Source organism: Ambystoma mexicanum, chromosome 5p (assembly GCF_040938575.1).
Source record: "Ambystoma mexicanum isolate Mex_15411 chromosome 5p, UKY_AmexF1_1, whole genome shotgun sequence".
NCBI classification, from domain to species: Eukaryota; Metazoa; Chordata; class Amphibia; order Caudata; family Ambystomatidae; genus Ambystoma; species Ambystoma mexicanum.
Window position 1 is genome coordinate 466,600,951 of NC_090930.1, and position 18,958 is coordinate 466,619,908.

The window sequence follows — 18,958 nt, forward strand, 5'->3', positions numbered from 1 at the left end:
TTCATCTTGGGGGGAGGGTCCGAGCCTCGCTCCCCCTCTGCTGGAATCTTCGAGATCGACCGGGGCCTCTCCAGAAGCTTTGCTGGGTTCTCTGACTTACTCTTACCCGAGCCAGAGCGTTGGTTCGTGATTGATGGCGCCGGGGAGGATGCGCCCTGCCTGGCAGCCAAGGAGCTCGACTGTTCGGCGCTCCCGGTGCCCGCGGTGCTTGGCCTTTTGTTGGGCCCCCGTCGCCGGGGCACCCTCACAGGACTTAGAAGACCGCTCTGACGTCTTTTTCTTCTTCTCGCCTGACGGGCTCTTCCCTTCCAGCCAGTTGGCGAGACGGAGGTGGCGATCTTTCATGGTCCGCTCCGACATGTTCCCACAAAACGCAGTCCTTCTCCATGTGCGTCTTGTCCTCATGGAGACAGTAGAGGCATAACGAATGCTCGTCCTCCTTGAAAACATTCTGAAGCTGGCATCCAGGGCAGGTCCTGAACAGCTTCCCGGGCGTCGAGCTTCCTTTCTCGTGGGCCATGTCTGGGGTAGGCCTCGGAACTTCTGGAATCCTCCAAAAGCGTAACTCGACGAAATCTTCACTCTTGAGGGCCGTAGAAAACTCCGAAACGGATCCCCGTTGATCGGAAGTAGAAACGGTGGAGCTTGAGGCTCTATTTAACCGAAAAATGAGAAAAATCTCCTGAAAAAGCGCGAAAACGCAGCAAAAGCTCGAGAGCTACAGCACGAGGACTCCCAACACTTGAACGTGCGGTAAAAATCTGAGAATGGCTGCCAGAGGCGGGGGTTAGGGAGAGGGCAGTCATTGGCTGGGGGCAGTATGACCCAGAGACCAGTGATTGGTTACTACTAAGAAAGACAGATCAGAAACAAAACTGATACTGATTTTTTCTATACCGAGGATTCCCAGCCTGACGACGGGGAATATTCATGAGCATGTGAATCCATGCCAGACCCCATGCTGGAGAACATGGTTTTCATGACCTCAGTAGGAGGCTAACATGGCTGGTAACGGCCCGCCAGCACGAGTTAAGGTATGCCAGAGCGAAGCGGTAGTGGTTAGTGCGTGGGTGGGAGAAGAGTGTTAGGGCTAGGCTTACCGGGGTTGTTTGCTCTGCATGTGAAAGCAGCGATGCAGGAGAAGCCCAAAAATCATTGTATGGAGTGGGCAGTGATTACACAATCGAGCCAGGGGAAGACAGTTTGATTGGCTAATCAGTCTTCCCCGGGTCCGATGGAGCAAAGAAGACTTGTAAAACCTTTTTAGAACTTTCTCTACTTTGCACAACAGACTATAGTTAGTCAAAGCAAACCATACTGCGGTCTTCAAATGTATTCCAATGCAACAGTTTGTCAGATGAGGTCTTCTCCAAATCATGTTGGGAAACTGAATATTTGCAAGCTTTTTAGCCAATACACGAATATCCAACACTTTCAAACAAGCTGCTTTGCAATGTCAAATGCCTGATTGAGTAGGTCACACAGGGGGTAGCTTTTATAAGACACCATTCCTCTTCAATGCACAAAGAGGGATCACTTATTTGTAGTGTAGTCAGTAGTTACACTTCTAAAAAATATTTACTCTTTTTGCAAGGCAAAAATTAGAAAACCCCAGATTTAGTGCAAGGTTTGATAAAACTTGATTCGTCAAAGAGTGATTATCAGATTGCAAACCATTCTTCCAAAATGCATTTTGATGACATACATACATGAAACCGGCACATACTACTGCACTATCAAAATAACCATTCCAAGGGTAAGAAGGACTGACCGCTCTGTTCAGGTTGAACTTTGATTGTCTTTGTGTTCTGTGCAATGGCAGGAACCTAGGCTGTCTTTGTATTCTGTTTAAAGGAGGATATCTCGGTTGTCTTTGTATTCTGTAAGGCGGCAGGTGGGCTGGTCTTCTGGTTTGTGGTACAGTTCTAATATAAAAAAGCAACAGTGTAGAGAGGAACAGTTATTTTGCGTACATACAGAAAGAAGGTATGTATTGATGTTTAGTTAAGATATTACAGTGCAACTGCAGTGTAATACGATCTAAATCAAGAGCTTTGTCTAAGAGCACAAAAAGGAATTATAAGATAATGCATTACTTACCGTAAAAGCATTTCTGATGGTTGTATCTGCTTAGATTGACATCCAGTGCATAGTCCGACATCCAGTGGTCACTGCGGAGTATTGCATTTTGTTTTTCGTAGTCGAAAAGGGGACGTCGACAAGGCGTGTCTGTAACACTATCCCTAAAGTGATGTGCGGTGTACCCAAAATCCCTCATGCGTCGAGGTCCCTCTGTTTGTATTTTTTCTGCCCTGAGGGAGCCTTCTAGACGTGAGTGAGTACAGAAAAGAGAGATATAAAAAGATGTCTATGTTCCTTCCATCCGAGCGGGGAGGAAGGGTGGGCGCATGTGAATCTAAGCAGATACAACCATCAGAAATGCTTTTACGGTAAGTAATACATTGTCTTCTGATGTTTGTTAATCTGCTTAGAATCACATGCTGTGCATAGACTAGCGAGCAGTACCCGGAGTTGGAGGTGGGTTCTGAGAAGGAACAGTAGAGAAAAGATGTCTTAATACTGCTTGTCCCACCTGGGAATCCGATCTAGAGTGAGCATCTAGACAGTAGTGGTTTGTAAAGGTGTGTACAGAACTCCAGGTTTCCGCTTTGCAAATGGACTCAAGGGAAACATTTGCAATGAATACTATGGATGCCCCAGTGCCTCGAGTAGAGTGTGCTCTTGGCTTGAAGGGTAGTTCTCTCTTAGCAAGAGTGTAACAGAGAGTGATGCATTGAACAATCCATCTAGATATAGTGGACTTGAGACTGCATCCCCTTCTCTTCCTGCTGCCACCGAGAAAAAGAACTGATTAGTCTTTCTTAGTGGTCTAGTTCTTTCCATATAAAACATGACGGCTCTGCGCACATCAAGTGTATGCAGGCTTTTTTCTCCCAAATTTGAAGGGTTTTGAAAGAACGTTGGTACTTCTATTGACTGGTTGACATGGAATTTCGAGATGAATTTCGGTGCAAACCTCGGGTGTGTGCGTAGAACCACTTTATCTTTGTGAACTGTTACGAAGGGGTCTAGAATAGAAAGAGCCTGTAGTTCACTTGCTCTCCTAATGGAGGTGATAGCTATTAGGAAAGCAGTCTTAAGAGTGAGGTCCTTAAGAGTTGCCTTGTGCATGGGTTCAAAGGGTGAGCCCATGAGCCTGGTAAGTACCACACTTAGGTCCCAGCCGGGAGCTGGGTTTGCTATCGGAGGGTGTATTCTCTTTAACCCCTCCATGAAGGCTTTGATAACTGGGACTTTCCACCATGACACTTTAAGTTGGGAAGTGGTGTATGCAGAAAGTGCCGCTAGGTGGACTTTAATAGAATTGAACACTAGACCTGTGTCCAGTAAATGGGTCTTTCTAGCCTCCCTGAGGATGTCCATGCATCTCTGCGGGAGCTGTAAATGTCCAAATTCTATGATCTCAGGAGCCAGGCTGCTAAGTTCATGGTCTGAGGGCATAGATGCAGTGTCCTGCTCTTGTCCTGTGACAGCATGTTGTACGGGCAGGGAAGTTTCACTGGAGGAGATAGAGACATCTCCATCAAGTGAGCGAACCATGGCTGCCGGGCCCACATAGGGGCCACTAGTATCATGGTAACTTGTTCCTGGTGCATCTTGTGCACAATCTTGTTGAGAAAGGGAGTCGGGGGGGAAAAGCGTAAAGAAATTTCCCTGACCATGGAATCGATAGACCGTTCCCCTTGGATTGGTTCTGGGGGTACCTGGAGGCTTAATCTTGGCATTGTGAGTTCTCCAGAGTTGCGAACAGGTCTATTTCTGGGAATCCCCATTGTGTGAAAACGTCAAAGACGATGTCTTCGTGTAACCGCCATTCGTACTCTGAGGGCAGAGGGAAGTCTTGCTGAGTTCGTCTGCTAGCAGATTGAGTTCCCCTGGTACATGTTGTGACAGTAGGAACATGTGTTTCAGAGCCCACTTCCAGATGGTCTGGGACAGCTTGGACAGTCCTGGAGAGTGAGTGCCCCCTTGCTTGTTGAGGTAGTACATGGCTGTGTTGCTGTCCGTGAGGACCATCACTGTCTTCCCTTGTAGGTGTGCCTGGAAGGCTTTTAGTGCCTTGGTCACAGCCAGTAGCTCCAGTAAGTTTATGTGCTTGGATGCTACGCTCGGAGTCCACACTGCGTGAGCAGTCTGATGGGATAGGGGAGCCCCCCATCCTGTGAGGGATGCGTCTGTGGTTAGAGTGGTTTTCACTGCGGGGGTGGCGAATGGTTTCCCTATTACCAGGTTTTCCTTCGACCACCACCGTAGCGAGAGAACCAAGGCCTGCGAGACCACCACTAGATCGTCCCATTGTCCGCTGGCCTGACACCACTGGCTGTCGAGCCACTCTTGCATTGGGCGCATGCGCAGGTGCACGTGAGGTACCAAATAAATACAGGACGCCATCATTCCTAGCAAGCGCATTGCTCTGCCTACCGTCACCTCTCGACCTGCCACATATTGAGGGATCTGAAACAGCATGTTTTGGATCCTCTCGTTGGAGGGGAAGATGAGGCCGTCCTTTGTTCGAATTAGAGCCCCTAGGAATTGTTTGATCTGGCTGGGGTCTAAGCTGGACTTCTTCTCGTTGATGGAGAAACCCAGTTGGAACAAAAGGTCTATAGTCTTTTGGGTATTTGAGAGGCATGTTTCGTAAGAATCCCCTGTTATGAGCCAATCGTCGAGGTAAGGGTATACTGGGATGGACAACCTGCGCAGGTGGGCCGCTGCCACTGCCAGTACTTTCGTGAATACCCTCAGTGCTGATGCTATGCCGAAGGGTAGCACTCTGAACTGGTAGTGTTTGCCCTCTATCATGAACCTGAGGTATTTCCTGTGCGCTGGCAACATTAAAATATTAAAGTATGCATCTTTCATGTCCAGTGTTGTCATGTAATCTCCTTGTGATAGCAGGGGGATCACTTCCTGTAAGGTGACCATACGAAACCTTTGAGGTTTGACAAATTTGTTCGCTGGGCGCAGCTCTATTACAGTGCGCATGGTTAAGTCCTTTTTGGGTACAAGGAAGTACACTGAATAAATACCTTCCATTACCTGAGATAGAGGCACGACCTCTATGGCCCCTTTTTCCAGTAGCTGGTCCACTTCTTGCAGAAGGATGGCGAGGTGTTCTGATGTCATGCGTCGTCCCCTTGGGGGTCTGTACGTTGGGGAACTGTTGAATTCTATACAATAGCCACGGGCTATGGTTGATAGTACCCAGCGGTCTGATGTTATTCCCTCCCATGCTGGAAGAAAGGATGTTAATCGGCCCCCGACCAGCGATGCGTGGGAGGGGACCCGGAACTTTGAGTCATTTGGTGTTGGTGGCTTGGGAACCTCTAGGGGTGGAACCCCGACCTCTCCCTTTGCCACAGCGTTGTCCTCTCTGGTTGTATTGTCCACTGGTACCTTGGTTAGAGGACCAGTTGTTTGCAGAGTATTGCTGCTGGCGTTGGCCTCGAAAAAAGCGCCTATTGCCATAGCCACGTCTGTTAGGAGGCCTAGAAATCTGGTCTAGGGTTTTGATGGTGTCAAACTCTTTCTTTGCCGTTTCTAGTGCCTCATCAACCGCCTTCCCAAAGAGGCTGGCATCTTCTATAGACTTGTTGATTAGAGATGCTTGCGTTTCAGGTTTAAACCCCGAATTACGCAGCCAGACATGGCGTTTGAGGAGTATCCCTTGGACTAGGGAACGGCCAGCCGTTTCTGCAGCATCCAGAGTGTTCTTCACAATGCTTTGGTTGACTAGGGTCCCTTCAGTAATCGTGGCCAGAAGCAGTGTGCATAGGGGTTCTGGCACCTCCTCGATGTCCTTACGTAGCTTGCTCCATTGTGCATCTGCGTAACTTGCTAGCAAGGAATTGTTTGCAATCCTTGCGGAAAAAGCAGCAGAGGCTGTGATCCTCTTCCCTAGGGCATACAATCTTTTACCCTCTATATGTGGTGGTGCCTCGCTGGTTGACAGCGGGACCCCTGCTCTTTTCCTTGTATTTGTCACCACTAGGGAGTCTGGTACAGAGTGGCCCCTGACGTACAACGGGTCTGAAGGAGAGGGACTGAATAGTTTTTCTATCCTCGGGTTGACCCCTCTGACCAATGCGGGGGTAGATAGTGAAGGGATAATTCGTCTCCTTATTGAGGCGAGGAGGGGAATGGTTTGGCTGACAGGGGGTTTATCCTTGATTACCTTCTCCACAAAGTCAATGTAAGGAGAAATCTCCCCAGTGTCTATTTCGAAATGCGCTGCTGCCTTGCGTAGTAGTGCATTAAAAGTAGGTTGACCGTCTATCGGTGACGTGTTCCTATTAGGTGAGTCCTTGGGAGGGGACAGGTTTAGGGCATCAGGGTCCGAAAACGCTGGGGGACTGCCAGGGCTGTGAAGCACCTTCCTCTGGGTCTTCTCCGAAGCTCCCCTCACCTATATCTGGATTATCTTCAAAACCCTCCTCCTCTAGGTTTTGTTCCTCTTCGTTGCCTAAAAATTCGTCCTCCTCCTGAAAGTGGGGGTCCTCTCCAGTGAGGTCATATAAATCTACATCCTCTTGGGAGGATGTAAACAGCCTAGAGAATTTAGCCCTGGGGTCCTCCTGAGGTCCCTCTCTTGCCCTTTTGGGTGTTGGAAGGTTTTGAGTCTCCATAAACCTCTCCATCTACTCCATACAGAACTGGACTCTGTCCAGGGTCTCATGAGGTACCCCTGGGTGGTCTGGGGGGAGGGGGGAAATAGGGTATTCAGCCTGAAAACGCTTTGACCTATCCCATAACGTCAAAGAAAGGTTTCCGTCGCCGTCTGAAAAGCCTTCTGGCAGGCTAGGCGTCCCTCTAGATGAAGGGGGCAGTTCCTGCCTTCCTTCCGGCCTTTTCGGGGTTTCTCTAGCCTTCTGAGCGGTATTCAACGTATCTTTCGCCGTCCGCCTCTGGCTACCGGTGGAAACGATCCTCTCCAGGCTCTCGATGATTAATCTGTCTGTGGAGGGCTCTGGTCTTGACGTTACGGGCGTCGCATGTTCTACGGCGACGGGCGCTCTGACGGAGCGCTTCGTCTGGTGGTTTGGGGGTAGCGCCCTTATCTGGGGGAAGCCCAGTCGCTGGTCACGTTTGAGGTTGCGAGGGGGGCTTAAGACTCTTACGGTCTGAGGAGGACGCCGGAGGAACCTGCGTCTCCGTTGGCGCTGATGGTTTCTTCGTCTTCGACAAAGAAGAGCCGTGGGTTATGTGTTTATGGGAGTGTTTTTTGTGTGCGTCAGTGTCGCCGGGGTGCTCATCCCCATAAGCAGGGCGTGAGCCGAGCTTGTCGGGGCCGGGGACAGACGACGAGGAGCGCGAGTGCTCCTTAGAGAGGTCTACGACTTCCGAAACGGATGTCGGGTTATCACATTCCTCCTCACTTTCTGCGGCGGCGGGTGAGGAATCGGACCTCGACATGGCGTAGGCCGCCCACCTCTTGACCCTGCAGTCCTTTAAAGTCTTAGGCTTAAGAAGCTGACAAGCCGCTCAGCCATCTTCCTTGTGATAGAGGGTCAAGCAACGGTTACACCGTTTATGCTTGTCTTTCCAGGTGAACTTGCCCTTGCAACGCGGGCAAACCATAAAGGGTGTCCTCTCCATAGCCGAGGAAATATTTAGCTGTGATAACAACCCTGAGGGAAAGGGAGGGTAAAGGGAAAGGCATTCTCAGAGAGAAACAAGAAATGTCCCACGACCCCACTCTCCCTACTATCTTTTGGCCGGTGAGGCCAGGCCCCGTGTTCGGCAGCGCCAAAGGATCTCCTCCGTCTCGTCCCCGCCGTCGGAAGTTCTTGCTCGGCGGAGAAACAGCTTCGCAGCTACGTCGAGGGAGGGATCTATGTAATTGATATTAATAAGGAACGACCAAAGGTCGAGTAAATGAATTTGCAATGTCTCTCGAGGAGCTCTGCGTAAAGGCGACCAATATCTGGGTGGAAAAAACAATCTGAGGGACCTCGACGCGTGAGGGATTGTGGGTACAACGCACGTCACTATAGGGATAGTGTTACAGACACGCCTTGTCGACATCCCCTTTTCGACTACGAAAAACAAAATGCAATACTCCGCAGTGACCACTGGATGTCGGACTATGCACAGCATGTGATTCTAAGCAGATTAATAAACATCAGAAAAAATGGTTACATTGTGCTGGTCTTCATTAAGAACAATGAACATTGTTGAACCTAAACATGTTCACAGGTTCATGTAGATTAAAATGTAAGTCTCATGTGACAAGGCCAGTACCATGGCCTCGTCAAAAAGGAACAGGAAACAACCCTCGGTCAGTGGTAGAAGGCCTGCCAAGCAGCAATCCAGAGCCAGCCCTATCCAGGAGGTGGATGGTTGCAGAAGAGAGTCCCAATTCCTTCCCCACTCACTCAATGTGCATACATTCTTGCTGGCAGAACCTTATTTCAACCTTTACCTCATGGAGTAGATACTTGCCGTTGTCTATTAACTTTAGAACGCCTGCATCTGATGTCAAGAAAACAGCACAAACAGAGAGAGAAACCAGCACCATTACTGTGACACAAATGGTAACAAAATGAGAGAGAACCACTGAGGGTAATCAAAGCAAAGTCACTGAAGAATGACGACAGCACCAGCACTGCACTAATGAGAAAAAAGCCACGTCCCAAGGCGGCTGCACAGAAGGTCAAGACCTCGAGCCTGCAAATGAGCACGGAAGCCCCACCATGGAGCACCAGCAAACAAAAAGGGAAGAGGTACCCACTCAAATAGGTACCTGAACATAAACGTGAACATTGGTCTTCCTGGGCCACCAGATTCTGTATTCAACAAGTTAGCCCGGAGAAAGTTAGAAAGGCTTAGGAGCCTTTAGAAGACTTTCTTGCACATACACATCATGGGAGGGAATGACAAGACCGGATTGGCCGGGGACAGGGGACCAATCCCAAAAGTGAGGACTATAAAAGGGCAAAATACATAGTGGGAAGAGCTGGTGTGGTCTGGTGAGGTCAGAGGTGGAAGCGGAGGACCACCAAAGGACAAGTAGAAGGAAGGAGGGCAGTGGTCTGTGGAGGAGATTTGTGGAGCGGCTGAGGTATTGACTTAGGAGTGGAAGTGGTCCTGCAGTTGTATGAGGGATGAGAGGTTAGTGTAAGGAGTGAATGTGAATTGAATGGTAGACGGTGAAAAGAGGGTGTTTAGTAGTGGGAGGAGGAGAGTAGTAGGGGGGAGAAGAGAGGTTACAGCATACCGAGAGAAGAAGCAGGAAGTAGTAGTATAGTGGAGTGGATAGAAGTAACATTAAAGGGTGGAGGCAAGATAAGGAGAATTGCTGATGGAATGGGAAAAGGAGGGAAGCGTGAAGCAGTTACAGAAGAAAGGGAGAGGTGAGAGTGGACGTGTAAGGGCAGCATGACTCAAACCATAAGTGCAAGGCACAATCCCAGTTCCCATTAGAACACTAACCCATGGATTTATTTATTTATTACATTTATATAGCGCGCAGGCAGCCCAGGGGCATTGTGGCGCTGTTACTTGTAGGGGAACTTAGTTACAGGTACAGGTAGTGCCATGGGTTACAGTGAGGCAAGATCCTGTGTTAAGCGATAAGGAGTATACACCATAGTACATCATACACCATAGTACATCATACATGTTAGTCATTAAAGTTTAAACATGTGGGGTTGGTTATGTGAACAAGGTAGTTTTCATGGCTTTGCGGAAAGCAATTAATGAGGGTTCAGCTCGCAGAGAGGTGGGAAGGGTGTTCCAATGAAAAGCAGCAATGTAGGGGAAGCTGGCGCCACCTGCTCTAGTTCTTTTTACCCTGGGTACGGAGAGCATATTGGCATTGGGTGTCCTGGTGGGTCTTGTGGAGGCGGCCGGGTGGATTCTCTGGGATAGGTACGCTGGGGCTGAGAGGTGGATACATTTGTGGGTGATGCTTAACGCTTTGAATAAGATCCTTTCCTTTATGGGGATCCAGTGGGTGCGCTTTTCTGGCAGCAGTGATGTGCTCTCTCTTGGCAATGCCTTGTGCAGCACGCAGGGCGCTGTTCTGGATGACTTGCAGCCTCAAGGTTTTTGTTAGAGGTCCCTAGGAAGACAACATTACAGTAGTCTAGCCGGGAACCAGTTATGGCTCTGGCTATGTTGGTGCAGAAACGGCCTAATTGCGTTGAGGAGTTTTGCATGGTAAGCCGCAGAGGAGGCGATTGCATTTACTTGTCTGGTCATGGACAAGTTGGAGTCAAGATAGACCCCTAGTGTTTTTACCGTGTCCAGTACTGGAATTCTGATTGAGTCAATGGTAAAGTGGCTAAACTGGGCGTCAAGTTTCTTGAGGGTGTCTGGAGAACCTACGAGTAGGAGCTCAGTTTTGTCGGAGTTAAGGCAAAGGCCGTTGATGGCCATCCACATTTGGATTGTGTTATATATGCTGTTGAGAGTTGCGCAGTCAGTGTCATAGTCATTTGTTAATGTGAGAAGGATCTGAGTGTCGTCAGCGTAGTTGGTGTATGAGATGCCCATGGCGTCGAGGATAAGGAAGAGGGGGCGGGTAAAGATGTTGTATAGGGTAGGGGAAAGGCAGGAGCCTTGGGGCACACCACATAGCATGATGGTGGGTGACGCAGTGGCTAGGTCAGAGAAGACCAGCATGGTCCTACCTTGGAGTCAGGAGGTGATCCATGTGGTAGCTTCTTGGGAAGAAGTTGGCTGTGGAGGTGAGGTGATGGCAAAGGATGTCGTGATCTACAAGATCGAAAGCTGCAGAGAGGTCGAGGAGGAGGAGCAGGACAGGTTTGCCTTGGTCCCTTGCGTTATCCATTTGGTTTTTGAGGTCGAGTAGGGCGGTCTCTGTCCCGTGCCTAGGCCGAAAGCTGGATTGTCTCAGTCCTAGGAGGTTATGCTCTTCGAGGAAGTGCTGGACCTGCAGGTAGGCTGCCTTGTCTAGAATCTTGGAGGAATGGGACTGTGGTGATGGGGCGGTAGTTGTTAGGGGAGGTGGGGTCAAGTGTAGGTTTTTTTTTATAAGAGGTCGGACCCATGCTTCCTTGAGGCATGAGGGGACTTTCCCTGTGGTGAAGGAGGCATTGACGAATGCTGTTAGGAAAGGGGCAAGGGTGTCTGCGCAGTCTTTGATGATGGAGGCGGGGCAGGGGTCTCCTTTGCAATTGGAGGGTTTGATGTTTTTCATGATGTTGATCATGTCTTTCTCCTGAATGGTTTTGAAGGAGAAGGTAGGGGGGCCTCTGAGGCTGAGGAAAGGGGGGGTTTGGGGGGTAGGTGTGTGGGGAGAGCTAGTTTGGTGTTCAGAATTTTGGCTTGGAGAGAGCTGATCTTGTTTCACATGGCTGTTTGGATGTCATCACACATCACACCATGCTTTATCTTTGGTGAAGTTTTGGGGGGTGGGTGTAGGGGTCTCAAGTTCCTTGAATATGGCGAACATTTCCTTGGAGTTTGATTTGGCCTCAGAGATTCTATCTTCAAATGATTGGGCTTTGATGATGGCTTTCTTATAATCGTTTGCGAGGGATTTGAAGTTAAGTTTGTCTATATCATCACAGGATGATTGCCATTGGGCTAATGCTGCTCGTTTGTCAGTGCGCAATTTGAGAAGGTCTTGGGTGAACCAAGCATTGGTGTGGCTGGTAGGTTTGGTTTTGCGCGGTTTAAGTGGGACGATAGCATTGATTGCTGCCGAGATAGCAGAGTTGTAATTCTTGGCAAGAGTTTCTGGGTCGTTGGAGAAGTGGGGTCTAAAGGCAGGTCACTGTAGGAAGGGTAAGAGTCTTTCTTTGGTCAGTTGGCGGCCACTTCTTGTGAGGGCTGATGGTAAGGGTTGGGGGAGGTGGGGTGGAGGTGGGGATGTTGAAGGTGATGGTGTGGTGGTCGGACCACGGGTTGAGGGTATTGCCTGTGACTGTGAGGGGGCAGTTGTGATGGGCTATCCAGTCTAATGATCTGCCTAGGGCATGAGTGGGGTCTGTGATGATGTTGGCGAATCCTAGAGTGGCTAAAGCTGCGTCAAGTGATTTGGCAGCAGGGTCTTTGGTTTCATTTAGGCCTAGGTTGATGTCACAGAGGAGAATGGCTTTGGATGACTTTTTTAGGTTGTCAGCCAGGAGGTGGGTGAGGGAGGCCTGAAAGTCTCCCAAAGGGCCTGGTGGCCGATAGATGAGGTGTAGGGTGATGGTGCAGTGGTGTGAGATAGTGAGTTTCAATTGAAGGCAGTCGATGTTATTGTTGATAGTTTTGTCTATTTTTCTGATGGTGATCGAGTCTTTGGCTATGAGAGCGACACCGCCTCCTGTGGTCAGGCGATCTTGTCTCGTGATGGCATAGCCTTGTGGGAGAGCGAGGCATAGAGCGGGGCCTGAGGCTTCATGTAGCCAGGTCTCAGTGACCATTAGAAGATCTAGATCTTCGGTGGTGATAAGGTCGTGGATGTCTAGGGCATGAGCATTGATGGATCGGGCGTTGAGGGCACATTTGAGGTGGTGTTCAGGGGTGGCATTGGTGGTAGTGGATAGCACGGCTGTGGTGGAGTTGCACATTGCAGTAGTCACATTCAAAGTAGTGGGGGGCACATTTTCTAGGGTCCTAGGCACAGGTAAAGTAGCATTTACATCAGTGGATAGCATGGTTATGGTAGAAGAATTGCACATTGCGGTATTCACATTCAAAGTAGTGGGCGGCACATTTTCTAGGGTCCTAGACACAGGTAAAGTAGCATTTACATCAGTGGATAGCATGGTTGGGGTAGAAGAAGGAACAAGTTACTTACCTGTAACTGTTGTTCTCCAGCATGGGTCTGGCATGGATTCACATGCTCATGAATATTCCCAGTCGTCAGGCTGGGAATCCTCGGTAAAGAAAAATCAGTATCAGTTTCGTTTCTGATCTGTCTTTCGTAGTAGTAACCAACCACTGATCTCTGCGTCATACTGACCACATCCAACGACTGCCCTCTACCTAAGCCCCGCCTCTGGCAGCCATCTTCAGATTTGGAAGCACGTGAAGTGGCAGTATGACCAAGTGAAGAGCCGCAGAGGGGTAGGCGGGAGGGTTCGCATGTGAATCCATGCCAGACCCATGCTGGAGAACAACAGTTACAGGTAAGTAACTTGTTCCTTCTCCAGCATGGGGTCTGGCATGGATTCACATGCTCATGAATAAAATAATACATAGCAGTACACACATGCTCAACATTAAGCATTATATCCAAAACTCAACATTAAGCAATTCTTACCTCCTCACCAGGCTCACCTTAGGCGAACAGGTTGCGCAGCACTGCTTGGCCGACCCTGGACTCCTCCCTGGAATCCCGATCGACGCAGTAGAATTTCGTGAAGGTGTGCGTCGACCTCCACGTAGCAGCCCTGCAGATGTCCAGCAAGGGCACACCAGATAGGAACGCCGTGGTAGCTGCGATCGCTCTGGTGGAATGGGCTCTCGGACGGCCAGGCAGCGGTCGGTTTGCCAACCGATGACAGTACATGATACAGCCGGAGAACCATCTGGAAATGGAAGCCTTCGAGAGAGCCTTCCCCTGATTGACAGGTCCAAAGTTCACAAAGAGTTGTGACGTCTTCCGAAAACACTTTGTGCGGTCCACGTAGAACTTCAGCGCTCTAGCCACATCCAGCGAGTGCAAAGTCCTTTCAGCCGGCGACGAAGGCGACGGGAAGAAAACAGGCAACACCAAAGGCTCGTTGAGGGGGAAGTCCGACGGCACCTTGGGCATGAAGGAGGGGTGCGTCCTGAGCACTACCCTCGTGTCGTGAAAAGTCAAGTACGGGGGCTTGCAAGAAAGGGCCTGGATCTCTCCCACCCGTCGTGCGGAGGTGATGGCCACAAGAAACGCTGTTTTCCACGACAAGAACTTCAACGGAGCCGAGTGCAGAGGCTCGAACGGAGGTCCCATGAGCTTGGTCAGCACCACGTTGAGCTCCCACGCCGGGGCCGGAGCCTTCACCGGCGGGAACGATCTGAACAGTCCCTTCATGAATTCTTTCACCAGATGATGAGACCACAAAGACGTCCGCCCCGTGGTTCTGGTGTATCGGGAGATCGCAGCAAGATGAATCTTGATGGACGCGTGCGCCAGTCCAGCCTTGGCCAGCGTCAGTAGGTACGGCAGTACTTGGGGAGCCGTAATCCGTAGAGGGTTAATCTTCTGTAGAAATGTAGAGGTGTTAATCTTCTTCCCCCCCCCACCCACCGACAGTCTCAATACGCAACAAGCTTCTATTGGTTTTGGTTCACTGGGGTGTAGTTTGCGGTGGCTGATCAGGTGGCTCAGGTGGCACGGTGCCGGAGAGGAGGTGTGAGATGTACAGGCCCCAAATATCCGGAGGTCTCGCGTGGAGGGGCAGTGTCTTTATGAATTCCGTTTCTGTTTCTGTTTCTTGGCAATAGAGAATGTCTCTCCTCCAGTTCGCTAGTGTGGGGGGTGCACCACGTCCCCACGCCATGGCTTATCTTCTTCGTGCCAGTACCAATAGCATGCTTGCCAGTTTTCTAACGTGCGAGGATAAGGGTCTCATTAACCCTAGGAGTGCCACCAGTGGGGAGTGCACCACCCTCTCGCCGATTATTGCTTCAGTGTCATCGAGCACATCTGACCAGAATTTGGTCACTGTTGGGCAGCTCCACGCCAGGTGCAGAAAGTCAGCATCAGGTGTCCCACATCTGTCGCAAGATGCGTTCGACTCAGGGTGATGTCTGTTTCTCTTTTTGGGGGTATGATAAGTTTGGTGCAGAAAGTTGAAGTGGATTTCTTTGAAGCGGGAGTTAAGTGACACTTTTTGGGTCTGTTGTAAGATATAGTCCCAGTCTTCATCTAGGATGGGTGTTTGTAGCGTGTTTTCCCACCTTGCTTTCGTTTTGTGGTTTGATGGTAGAGTGTCCATGAGCAGGGCTTTGCAGATAGATGAGACCAATTTGCCCTCCCCTTGTGCCTGAATTACTCCGTGCAGCAGCTGCCAAGTGGGTGGTTGTTGTGGGAACGATGGAATGAGGGCCTGAAGAGTGTACCGAACTCTGAAGTACATAAAAATATCAAGGGAGGAGGTGCTACCTTTCTCCTTGTCTTGCTGTGGTGTTAGGAAGATGTCTTGTGTGAAAAGGTCACCTAGTGTATTTATTTTGCACTTGTCCGCCCAGTTCAGAAACACTTTCTCAGCAGTGAGTGGGACCCCGGAGATGAATTTAACGGGTAGTAGAGGAGAGTATCTGAACTGTATCTTGTACTTTTGGGCCATTTTCCGCCATATTGTGTAAGTAGATTGCACTATATTCAGTGTCGTGTGTGGCACAGCCTGCTTGCTGATTATCACGGCCCTCAGCAAGTTGGGTGAGGCTAGTCCCCGTTCGACCTGTACGTGTGGTTTTACGAACTGGGGCTTATACCAATGACTGAGGAACTGGGCTTGTGCTGCCCAGTAGTACCGTTCTAAATCGGGTAGAGCTAGGCCTCCCTTGGTGACAAGGAGTACGATGGACGTGTACGCCACCCTTACGGGTTTACCCAACCAAATGAGGTCTAGAACCAGACTTCTCAGATTACCCAGGCAGCGCAGAGTCAACAGGATGGGGATGTTGGAAAACAGATACAGGAGTTTGGGGAGAATTACCATTTTTAACAGTGAGGCTCTTCCCCAGAGGGTGAGTGGGAGAGTTTTCCACCTGTTCACCTTATCCCTTAGTGTTTTCAGTGTGCTTTCGTAGTTGTCTTTGAATATGTCGTGGTGGTTCAGGGACATTAGGATTCCTAGGTATCGGACGTGAGCTTTTTCCACAATGGAAGTTGAAATCGTCTTTAAATATTTTGGTCTTTGTGTTTAAGGGAAAAACGATTGATTTAGATTGATTTTCAACCCTGATACCAACCCAAACTTATTATTTCAGGCATAATCGGGTTAAGGTTTTCGCTGGGGTTTTGCATGTACAGGACTATGTCGTCGGCATAGAGGGATATTATCAGACGGTGAGGTCCTATTTTGAGCCCTCTCTGAATTTGGCGTTCCCTGGGGCCCGCTGCTAGGGGCTCCATCACAAGGGCGAATAGCATGGCAGATGGTGGGCATCCCTGCCTGGTGCCGCGTTGTAGATTAATATATGCCGAGCGAGTCGACCCGAGAGTGATTGCTGATAGGGGCTGATTGTGGAAAAGTGAGACCAGCTTAATAAACTGTTTCCCAAGTCCGAGCTGCTGCAGCATGGCAAACAAGAAGGGCCACTCGACGGAGTTGAATGCCTTTTCGGGGTCGAGTGCTGCCAGAACCCTTAACATTCTACGTATCCCAAATGTAGTGTTTCGGCCAGGCACGAATCCTGCCTGGTCAGCGAGTACCAGTGCAGGCATTAGCAGGAGTAGTCTGTTTGCGAGGATCTTTGCCAGGATTTTATTATTGAGAATAATTAATGATATTGGGCGATAGGATTTATATTCTTCGGGTGGTTTGTCTTTTTTTGTGTAGAAGGATTACATTGGCTTCCCTTAGTGTTTGCGGGAGAATGCCAGATTCGATCGCTTCTTCGAAGACATTTAGAAGAAGGGGGGCTATGAGAGGGGTGAAGTGTTTATAAAACTCGCCAGTTAACCCATCAGGCCCCGGGGCTTTGGATGGCGGTAGACTTTTAATGGCTTCTTGGATCTCATCTAGAGTAATGGGATCGTTCAGCGGCTCACAGAGTTCCCTCTCCACCCAGTACAGTTCTGTGTCGTTGAGGTAGTTCCGGATCGCCTCGGTATCTTCTGGGCGCCCGGCACTGTATAGATCTTGGTAGAATGCCCTGAATACTTCGACTATATCTTCTTTTTGCAACATATTTCCCTTCGGTGCTCGGATACTGTCCACCATTGTTGGTCTCCCGTCTGCAGCTATGGGATGTGCAAGAAGAGCCCCAGGCTTCTGGCCTTTGCCATATTGTCTAATTCTATGATTGTGGCCCAGAAATTTTAACTCTCGTTCTGCTAGGTTTCTGAAGTTGAGAAGTTCTTCTTTCAACATTGCTTGGATGTGGTCTGAGTTGTTAGCGGCTTGCTGCTTTTCCAGTTCTTTCAGGTGGGTTTCGCTGGTCCCTAGATCACGTCTGATACGTTTCAGGATTCCGTTTTCTTTGGCTAGACAGACGCCCCTTACATAGCATTTGAGTGAGTCCCACAGCACTCCGGCGGAGTTGACGGTGCCATGGTTGATTTCAAGAAAGGTGCTGATTTTCTCACATAGTTCAGTGGCAAATATTTGATCCGCAAGAGATCTGGGTTTGAAGCGCCATTGGGGGGCTGTGGTCTGGTAGTCGGTAAGCAGCATTAGAGTATTACCGTGGCGTGGTCCGAGAAGGTTTTGGGGAGTATTTGGCAGCTGCCCCATTACCATTTGCTATGTGCGGAGACTAGCAGATAATCGATGTGGGAGTTCGTATTACGTACACTTGAGTGGTATGTGTAGTCTCTGATTTCACAATTCTGGATCCTCCATATATCTGATAGGTCGAATGCTTTGCAGATCTCCTGCACTTGTAGGCTGGCCTTGGACGGGTGCGCGGTTGTTGGCTGTGATTTATCTTTCTGTGGGTCGAGATGAGTATTCAGGTTGCCTCCCCAGATTATGGTTGCGTTGCGCACTTGCGCAAGGCGGGACAGCACACAGTCAAAGTTGTTTGCGCCGTCTGTGTTGGGGGCGTAGGCGTTGACGAAAACCACCTCCTCTCCCTCCACCATGCCCCGAGCCAAAAGTGCCCTTCCATCGTTCTCTTTGCGTTTTGATCAAGCGAACCCCTAGCGAAGTGTGAAGAATTGCGACTCCCTCTGGCATAGGATGAACATGAAGAGAAGTAGCAGTGGCATCCCCAGATGCGGGCCCACAGGTGTTCATTTTGAGGTAGAAGATGTGTCTCTTTAATCATTGCCACCTCGATCTTGTGTCGTCTGAGTAATTGCAGGATCTTTCGCGTCTTGGCTGGGATGTTGCCCCCTCTAATGTTCCAGGTTGCTACTTTGAATTGGAACGATGATGTTTTACACAGAGTCCGTTTGAGGGAGTAACGGTGGGCCACTCCTCGGTGGTGTCCCGACATTTTGGTCGGCTGGATTGCATAGGAGCTGCATCAGGCGGGAGGGCGTGCGGTGGGCGGCGGCGGGGCCCGCGGCGGGGCCCGGGGCGGGGCCCGGGGCGAGGCCCGCGGCTGGGCCATGGCGTACACTTACAACAACAGTAAAACGATTTTCCTTACACGGACAACCCCCAACTCGTCCATTTGGAACCCCCCCCCCAACTAGAACACAAGACGTGCTGTGCACGGGGCGCAGGTCGCCTTCCGAGGTTTAGGCCCAAAGATTGACCTGATGACTTGTTTCCTTTTTGCTTTGGATCAGTGGCGCAGGTGTTCATCAAGGCGGGACTCTTCCCGCTCTTTTTCTGTTTATAGCTCTGGTTTGCGGATTTATATCTCTGCCTGTCGAGGAACAGTGTGGCTTCTTCAGGGGAGTTGAAGAAGTGGGTATTTCCCTCAAATTGAATGCGAAGCCTCGCAGGGAAGAGCATGAAATACATGATTTGGTTGGCGCACAGTTTGTGTTTAACATGGGTGAACGACCTCCTTTGGGCTTGGACTGACAGCGAGAAGTCCGGGTAAAACTGTATGTCGTCCCCATCGAAGTCGAGTTTGCCCTTTTCTCTTGCCATTCTTAGGATCGCCTCCCTGTCCTTGTAGCTTAAGAGCTTGGCGATGATCGGGGGGGGAGGAGTTCCCGGAACAGGTCTTGTTGCAGGGATTCTGTGGGCTCTTTCCACCACGAATAATTGAGACAGAACTGCGGGGCCAAATAGTTCAGTGATAGTTTCTTGATGTGCTCCTCCATTCTGTTTGGTAGTTGTTGTTCTCTGATTCCGACTAT

At 49.8% G+C, this 18,958-nt stretch overlaps 1 protein-coding gene across 3 annotated transcripts in view; it reads right to left on the bottom strand.

The window, feature by feature from the left end:
• Positions 1 to 18,958, bottom strand: part of LOC138481024 (UAP56-interacting factor-like) — an 802,147-nt gene that overhangs the window by 320,045 nt on the left and 463,144 nt on the right. For all 3 annotated transcript variants that reach the window (XR_011274186.1, XM_069612875.1, XM_069612876.1), the window contains exon 5: positions 1,772 to 1,925. Coding sequence is in view for 2 of the 3 variants with exons in the window: in XM_069612875.1 (XP_069468976.1) it covers positions 1,772 to 1,925 (154 nt within the window). In the remaining variant the exon portion in view is untranslated. The remainder of the gene's footprint in view (positions 1 to 1,771; positions 1,926 to 18,958) is intronic.